Raw genomic sequence first — 9,121 nt, 5'->3', positions numbered from 1 at the left:
ATGCACAGTGTGACCTGTTGACATTTACAAACTCATCAGGCAGAGAGCGTTGACATTCTATAAGAAGAAACACAGCACACCTCCCTCTGCCAGGCCTCTCTTTCATCTGGTCTATTTAAAGCTCTCCAGAGAAAATTATAATTGCTCACTTGAAGTAAAAAAATATATAAAAAGAAAACTGTCACCTTACAGTGAAAAGTTGTCCTGTACTGTGTGTGAATCACACTTACTGGGTAAGTGTGATTTCAATCTAAAGCAACTTGTGCAGCGTACTGATGAAAGTATACACTGCTGAGTCCTAACGTTTAGACCGCTCAAAGGTGAAGCAGATAACATCTACAAACAAGGCCACACGTCATGGTCTGGGTAGAGGTCGATGGTGTCAGGTGGCTGAGCGGTTAGGGAATCGGGCTAGTAATCTGAAGGTTGCCAGTTCGATTCCCGGCCGTGCAAAATGACGTGTCCTTGGGCAAGGCACTTCACCCTACTTGCCTCGGGGGAATGTCCCTGTACTTACTGTAAGTCGCTCTGGATAAGAGCATCTGCTAAATGACTAAATGTAAATGAACAACCAGTTCTCGTGTTGGATGCAGGAAAAATGCGTAGCAGATAAACAAATACACCATTGCAGACCAAGTACACCCATTCATGGCAATGGCATTCCCTTATGTCACTGGCCTCTTTCCGCAGGATAATGTGCAATGCTGCAGTGCACGCATTGTTAGGGAATGGTTTGAAGGAAACTGATTAAGTATTCAGGATGTTTCCCTGGCCTCCATATTCTCCAGATCTCCTCAGATTGAGCCTCTATGGGTTGTGGACCAACAACACATTAGGCAGGTGGCTAATGTTTGGCTCATCTGTGTATTTTTCACATGGTGAAAGTACTGCATTTGCCAATACATGTGTATTTTCAGAACCACTAGATGGAGCCCTGCAAATAATTTATTGCCAAGGATTACAATAAATACTTGCGTGAAGTCTTTTGAAGAAGTGTGTCTGGAAAGATATCCTGTTGTCAGCCATCTTAAAAACCTTGGAAAAACTAAATATCGGAGTCAGGTGGCTGAGCGGTGAGGGAATCGGGCCAGTAATCAGAAGGTTGCCAGTTCGATTCCTGGCTGTGCCAAATGACGTTGTGTCCTTGGGCAAGGCACTTCACCCTACTTGCCTCGGGGGGAATGTCCCTGTACTTACTGTAAGTCGCTCTGGATAAGAGCGTCTGCTAAATGACTAAATGTAAATATAATACAATGACACGACGGTAGACATGACTGACTTCCAGCCAATACAATCACATTGTACTTCACACTTTTAAAAGAAACATTTAAGTATAATAGACTCATTACTCATGATACATGGATTTACATTCTGCAAATCTGTATTTTTTTCTACAATAAAGAAGAAATTAGACATTGTTTTTCTCTGTATGCAGGAGATATCTCCTTCACTTTATTGCCAACCTTAGATAACTTTACAGAATTAGAAGGAAAATAATATATATAAGGTGGCAAAGAAAGTGCAATGGGACCGAATGGGGAAATTCAACAAGATAAAGAAACATTTGTGCGGGTTAGCTTTTTTACATCCATTGGGGTCAGAGTTGGGCTTTCAAAAGGTCCAGGTGTTTTCAACATGTTTCCCCCCTAAACTTACGGCCCTGCAACACTTTGACAGAAGATACGAGTTTAGAAGTCGGGGCCGTTCTTCTTCAACTTGCTGTAGTCCATGTTTACGGTAAAGAACTAGACGAGAAGAGAAAAAACATGTTCAGAACGGCACACTCCTTAACCGCACACCCAAGTCATGGATAGTGTGTCAAGACTGGCAAGAAAATCATTTGATCAGATCAGTTACCATCAAGGTACCTATAACAAGCTTATCCTTTTTAATTAATTCAAAGCAGGGATAAGCCACCACTGACTGCAGCTCATGTACATATCTAGCTCTAGTCCCTGTCTCAAAATAGTCTTTGGAAGGAACTGTGTACACGGTCAACGTTTCTAGATCTACACTATGGGTGTATACATTCAAAGTATAGACTATGGGGAAGTTGGATTTCACACAATAACAAACTGCCAAAAGATCGCACTGCAAATCACTGTTACCATACCTTGTACTGATCTGTGGCGCTCATCTTGTTCCAGGGCTCTGGGTTATTCTTGCGGTCCCAGCTGAGAAAGGATTAAGTATACAAGTATATATATAAGTATAGTATTTTTTATTTTTTATTAAACTGCTCTGTGTGAATTTCAAAGTAAACAAAACAGTTGTCGATCTGCTCTCATGTGCTGGCATTGAACTGGATCCTACACCTAGCTATCACTCGATGTTCCCTTATCATAACATTGACCCGTTTATGACCCGTGCTTGCGCTTCCATCGGGATTCTTACCAGACATGAGGGCCGAGGCCGAGACGGCCAAGGTACATCATGGACATGACCATCCCACCACCAATAAAGAAGAACAGGGGGATCAGCTGCAGTGGAGGAAGAGGAAGAGATAGTGCGGGATGTAAACACAGGAGTGTAAAGAACTTCCAGAAAACAAATATATACTTAACATTGATAATGAGGACAAACAAACATCTTATCGTAGAGCTTTGTTTAAAAGCGATTGCTCTGTCCTCACGTCACCCGTTTCGCCCTTGAAGTCCGTAGGCACGTCACGTGACCTTAGATCACTTTCTCCAGCTGGCTTGTTGACAGCTAACTAAACCTAATACTATTATCCAGTAAATTGATTTTAAAAAGTGTTCCTGTCCATTACACAATCATCTAGTGAATATCACATCTATACGAATGAATTCAAGTGAGAGTTAGCAAAACACAGCCTTTTGAACGAGTGGACAGCGTGACCTAGGGCCGGGGTACTGCCGGTAGCTTCGGTAGCTAATGTGACTCCTAGCTCATGTTAGCTACAAATATAGCCAACTACAAAACGCTACACAACGCAAGTAATGTCAATTTGTTTAAACGTTCAATTAAAATCAGTATTAAGGATAAAAAAATGTTTTTTAAAAGATAAAACTCTACATTTGAATCGTGCCAGGGATTAACAAAATTGACAATCTTGTTTAGCAATTTAGCTAGTCTAGGCTACGGATACGAAACGTGCCACAAAAAAGTATCTAAATAAAGCATATACCCTTCACTAGAAAACAACCGTACTTACAGCGGGGTGGGATTTAAGTTGCTTGCTGACGGTACCTAGCATTCTGGCGTTTGTATGGGTTTATTTATCCCAACTGGTACCGCAATAACTGGATTGACGTTGGCCTTGCCAAAAAGGGTGAGAAATAATACCGATGACTCTACTGCCCGATCACTACATAAAATGGGGTCCTATTTGCTGCCCGTGCTGCCTGACTGGTAATGTCCCATATCATTAGTTTATATAGTAATTTTGAATAAACCAACATTTAATCAATTATTACACGCGCGACTGAGGTTCCTTTAAATCTATAGAATATTATAATATGGTTAAGAGGATATAGCGATTACGTTTATTTTCATCTGGCAATATTTTCACATCAAACTCAGTACAACCATCGTAAATTATTTCTGATGTTTCTAATTTATTATAAAGCGTATGCTTGCTCAATTAGTCTGATACCATGTCATAGAAGTTTATCTCATTAGAATAGTCAGAATGACAGTAATTTAAGATATTGTTTGCATCTCAATGTCGATCAATGTCATCTGTAGTGCCTCACATCGCAGCATTCCATAGGTGTCAGAACCTGATATTCTGCCAATAATGCAGCTTTCTCCACTATTTGAAGTCAGTGTCAGCCAAGGATATAAGTAACTAGCTAGATGTATCTACTAACTATATCATTTGTGATATAGTATATTAGTAGATAGTATATAGTTAAATGGCTTACTGATCTTTCTGTTACCGATTTCCTGAGCATAGCTAGGATTTTGAACCAGAGCAGAAGTCGTTTGCCGTTTAGTCATCGGTAGCCTAGTATTGTGTATATTGGGAATCGACCACTGATTAGTCCAATTCCTAACTCGGTTTGTTGCCTAGCCTACTCCATTCTCTCAAGTGCGACATATCGCCCTCCATATACGATTGTCGATTGATATTGCCGTTTATAAATATTTGTGTATCCGGCCATACACAACACAATATATACAATGACACAGGCGTGACAAACGTTGCCCATATAATTTTTTATTCCATTCGGTTTTAATTCTCTTACAAAGAACCCTGTATTGGCCTCTTTTTTTAAACAGTCCAAGAATACTTTAATAGACAAAAGAAAGTTGTGAAAACATTTGAGTCGTTGATGACAAAGTGTTTCCCTTTTATTATGAAATGACAGTTTCATACAATGTAATCAAAGTTATCCGTCATCCAAGATATGAATAAAAGTGCTGGCATGAGTAAACAAAAAGAGGTGTGCTATAGTTAACATGTCCAAGAAGGGCATCTTGTGTACTTCTCAAACATACAAATACGAGCAAAACCGTTGAAAACCAGACATTCTGTAATGGCGAGTACCCCAGGTAAATACTGGAGATAAGATTTCAGTAGGCTGCAATCATGCTGTTTCTGACGCCTTTTCACCTCTTCAGTTCCTGTCTTCATTCAGTCCAATGTCCTCCTCACAATCAGGTAAATTAATTTAAAATATGAATGGAAATAAACCATAAGCTATTGGCACATACCTCTGCTGGGAGGGAAGAAAATAAGATATTGTGGCTACTGCTAAGCCTTACACTTTCAGTTTGTCTGCCTGTCAGAATGTTCCAGATTAGTGTGTTGTCTTCTTGGGTGTCTTGCCAAATTTGGCATCCAGACCAAGACCTAGAATAAGAAATCACACGGTACGGTTTACAAAAGACAAGCTGGGCAGAGACAAAAGATGTGTAATCAGCCAATCAAATACTCCCAAGATGTAAAGGCAGGAGTGAAAGCAGGAGCACAGGGTGGAGAGTGAGAGACAGACTGAAACAGACAGCAAAGCAGAGACTGAGCCAGAATTAACAAGTTGGTGTTGATGCTCACCAAGGAACACCAGAATAGTACCGCACCACTGCATGGTACTTATGACGTTGCCAAACAGAATGACAGAGCCGAGGATGGTGAAGAACTTCCGTGTTGTTGTGACGATGGAGCAGGTAAGCGGCCCAAAGTACACGACCGTCATGAAGATGAAGGTCTATTGGAGGCAAAGGAATGAATGGCTGTAGAATCTGTCTGTAAGGTTTGCATGTTGGGACACTTATAACGTCACGCATTATCATTGTATTAGACAACCACACACACACACCCACGGCCAACAACGCACACATTTAAGACCTACCTGGCCTAAAGCACTTGTCAATCCAAACAGAAGGATGTTATAGAGGATGCTGGGATGGCGTTCAGTGAAGCTCAGGAAATCCCACACCTCACCTGTCCACAAAACACCTGGGGGTGGGGGTAATAGGAAGTGACACGCATGAAGATATATTCATTTTAGACATTCAAACTACTCTTTTAACAACTATTGTCTGTTCAAAACGAATTTACAGGATTTAGCCAGCAGTCAACATAATGGTTCCAGTAAAAATTGCTTTCTCAATTGCAACTGTTGGAGGAGGGCACCCCCTAGTGGCAGTGAGCAGTAACAGTAGTTCTGTAGTTCTCTGGTGGTGGAAGGAGGCATAATGCTGTGTTCACACCGAAAGCAAAGCGAATTATGATTCGAGATTACATGTGAAGTCAATGCAAACATGCTTTAAAAAATACATATGTTCACATTTTTTATAATTTCTGGCTCCTAGAGATGAAATGAAAGCGAAGCGAAAATTAGCTTCTTCGTGTGAATAATTCGCGTTGCGTTTGGTGTGAACACAGCACGAGAGTTACGAGTACCTATGAATGGGTAGACTCACCGAATCCTAACACTAGGGTGGACCACATGTTGATGTTTAGCATCATGTGATTGGCTCCAGTCTGGAAGCGACTCCGCATGTGGTCCTGAGCCACACCCGTCAAACCATCCATCGTCAGAGACATCAACTGAGGCAGAGAGGGAAACAGTGTCACTCACAGACATGCCAAAAGAGACACACACACACACACACAAGGAGCCAACAAGGACACACAGAAAGACAATGACTACAAATAGGATCTGACATGTTGAATAGTACATTGAATGGCTTGGACTCACCAATAGCACCTCCCCAAAACCAAAAACGTGGTCATCTGTAGAAGCTGAGCTCTTGTTGGGTTTGTAGAGGAACAGGGCCACCCCACTCACAATCAACAAAACACAGAGGTACTTAGCCAGGGGGTACCTTTTCCTCAGTATTGTCACACCGAGGATCATTACTGTGGAATCAAAAACAGAGAAGGAGGTTACTGGAACATTACTAATTGCTGTACATAGCATGCATCATAGGCGTTATACATTTACATTTAGTCATTTAGCAGACGCTCTTATCCAGTGCGACTTACAGTAAGTACAGGGACATTCCCCCGAGGCAAGTAGGGCGAATTGCCTTGCCCAAAGACACAACTTAATTTTGCACGGCCTGGAATCGAACCGGCAACCCTCTGATTAATAGCCCGATTCCCTAACCGCTCAGCCACCTGACTCCCTGTTATACACATTGGGAGGACTGTGGAAAAGAGAGGACTAGTGTGACTGTGGAATGGACAGGAGACCACAGTGTTTGCATATTGCGACAGAGCGAGGCACAAGATAACCCTTGTGGAAAGTGCAAACCAAGCCAATTCACAGCACACAGTACAGTAAAACTACAACTCATGGAGTGATTTGCTTAAAAAGAGTGGTGAGGGTGGGGAGCAAGGCCTGTGATATTTGCATTTACACATATCCTGAAAGCAGAACATGTGCTTCCAGACGCTTTTCACTTATTAACCCTTGTGCTGCCTTCGGGTCACATGACCCAAAGGTTCATAACGAACCATCGTTGTGTACCCAATTTTACCCAATACAAAAACAAATACAAATAATTTTCTTTTAACCTTCGCAATGTGGGGGGTCTGAGACAGCCCAACGGTTAAAAGAAAATGCTTCACTTTGTTTTTGTATGCGGTAAAGTTGTCGCAATACGACGGTGGGTCACAACGACTGATGGGTCAGAATGACCAGAAGATAACACAAGGGTTAAAAAAGAAAAAGTATGTTAAACATGTTTAATCGTATCCAAATAATGACTGTAGGGGATCATTTAAAAAATCTTCTTTCAAATCGAACAAAATCGTTTAAAGTGTGTCTTGTTCTTAACAGACAAGACAAATCCCTTAAACCTGTGGGCTGGTCACTCAAATTAGTTAAACAGTTATGTCATGTGGTGTTGGTGGTGGTGGTAGGGAGGGAGGTGGGGAGGGAGGTGGGGAGGGAGGTGGGGAGGGAGTGACAAGATAAGCAAGAGGTTGGTAAATCTGAGAGAAAAAAAGGGAAATATACAGTAATATCAAACAAACCTGGGATGGGTTTGCAGGACTTCCCCAACACCTATAAACACAGAGAATATACATGATTACAACAACCATACATCTGGAAGCTGTAATTACAAAGAGGAAAAGACAGTTGGGCTTACCTGTGTCGGGTAGTTGACATACAGAAGGGCAGAGTTGCTGGAAACCATGGCTCCCAGATAGGAGAGGGAACAGAGGCCATAGAGCCAGCTCTTGGTGTGATCCGTTGTAGAGCCCTCAAAAAACTGGATTACTGACGAGGAAGGGCAACGGATGCAACAATCAGTCAAGGGTAAATGATCAAAACAAGTTAAAAACAGCGATAGCACGTATTGAAACCATCTCTAAGATATTCTAATGAAGCAGACACTAAGCTTTGGACAGTATACTCACAGATCCAGGCAAATATAGAGTTGATGATGCACTGAATTAAAACCAAGGTTGTTGCAAATCGGAACTTCTCCTTTTGGTCCCCTTGGCCATACTGTCCTCTTGTGCTGAGATAACAGGACCAAGATCATTACAGAGCTACAATTTATACAGTCTGTATGCAACTGGATTATCAGAGACAGATGGTATAGAAATGGTCAATTTAAGTTGTTCAAGGTTAAGCGTAAATTGCCGCTTAACCTTGAACAACTTAAATTGACCATTAAGCGGAAAGCCATTCAATAGTTCTTGTGGCAGAGTGGACCTCGGACCAGTGCCAAAACATTAGCTATAAGAAGATATGGTGCATGGCTGCATACCATAAGAGTTCATACTTCTTCATTTAGCTAGTTACAAAGTAATTGTATTCAGAGCTATCAGACACAAAACATAGCATTGGGCAATCATAAATGGAAAAATGCACGACTGAATACCAGCGTTGCAATGAATACAACCGTACACAAGGTGAGGTAAGATGTGGCAACGGCTTACTTACATTGTTTCTTGCAATATGCCATAGTAGAAATAACAAACAAAAACTCCGAGGAAACAGACAATGAATCGTAGTCGCTCATTCTGAAGAAGCGAGTTCTTCCCTTTTCCTGAGGCCATTCTGTCCCCGAGAACTCCGGGTATGCTAACCGATACGACACCACTCCCCGTACCCCGTAAACCAACGTCCCGCTCCACTATCCCAGATGTCACAAGTCCGGAAATGGTGACGCCGAAGGGGGATTTGATGGTCCCTTTAATTATACTTAATAATTCACCCTAAAATCCCGTCTACTTCCAAGACTCGGATAGTGTTAGCTAGCTAGATATCAATCTTTAATAGATGGAATTATAGAGTAGCCATTGTCCATTCAATTTACTCCGTTTCTGAAACGGAGTAATTTGACCCTAGACCAACATAAAGTTAATGTTATTCGCTTCTCATTCGGTCAATCTTCTGTCAGTGATAACCGGTGTAAATTTGGAATGTTTTCATTGAGCATATGGACGCGTCAGAAAATAATGGGAATGAGGACCCGAAGATTAGGAGTCAAGGAGTGGAAGGATTTGCCTACTGTTTCAGCACAACCCAGTGCACCATAACAAACTTGGTAATGACATAGGATTTTTGTCATACTGAATTCAAGTGATCTTACTGCAGCACATCATTTTGGATGGTTGCACACAGCTGCGAATACATAAAGTCAGAATCCTTTACATGGAAAAATTTACGATTGCAAAAATGTGGCAAAA

The 9,121-nt window shown here is 41.5% G+C and overlaps 2 protein-coding genes across 2 annotated transcripts; both read right to left on the bottom strand.

The window, feature by feature from the left end:
• Nucleotides 1-1,415: 1,415 nt before the first annotated feature.
• ndufa4a (NDUFA4 mitochondrial complex associated a) lies at nt 1,416-3,335 on the bottom strand. The gene is made up of 4 exons (XM_062487168.1): nt 3,176-3,335; nt 2,395-2,480; nt 2,114-2,174; nt 1,416-1,745 (listed from the first exon to the last, which is right to left on the bottom strand). Exons 1-4 carry the CDS (start codon nt 3,215-3,217, stop codon nt 1,689-1,691), a joined length of 246 nt encoding a protein of 81 aa, XP_062343152.1. The 5' UTR covers nt 3,218-3,335; the 3' UTR covers nt 1,416-1,688.
• An 842-nt stretch (nt 3,336-4,177) lies between these two features.
• slc35b1 (solute carrier family 35 member B1) lies at nt 4,178-8,884 on the bottom strand. Its single transcript, XM_062486503.1, has 9 exons — nt 8,373-8,884; nt 7,841-7,944; nt 7,570-7,700; nt 7,454-7,484; nt 6,171-6,331; nt 5,893-6,019; nt 5,319-5,425; nt 5,021-5,174; nt 4,178-4,819 (listed from the first exon to the last, which is right to left on the bottom strand). Exons 1-9 carry the CDS (start codon nt 8,486-8,488, stop codon nt 4,767-4,769), a joined length of 984 nt encoding a protein of 327 aa, XP_062342487.1. The 5' UTR covers nt 8,489-8,884; the 3' UTR covers nt 4,178-4,766.
• Between the last annotated feature and the right edge of the window lie 237 nt (nt 8,885-9,121).

This window comes from Osmerus eperlanus, chromosome 2, assembly GCF_963692335.1.
Source record: "Osmerus eperlanus chromosome 2, fOsmEpe2.1, whole genome shotgun sequence".
Taxonomy (NCBI): domain Eukaryota; kingdom Metazoa; phylum Chordata; class Actinopteri; order Osmeriformes; family Osmeridae; genus Osmerus; species Osmerus eperlanus.
This window is presented reverse-complemented; position numbering and strand designations above follow the sequence as displayed.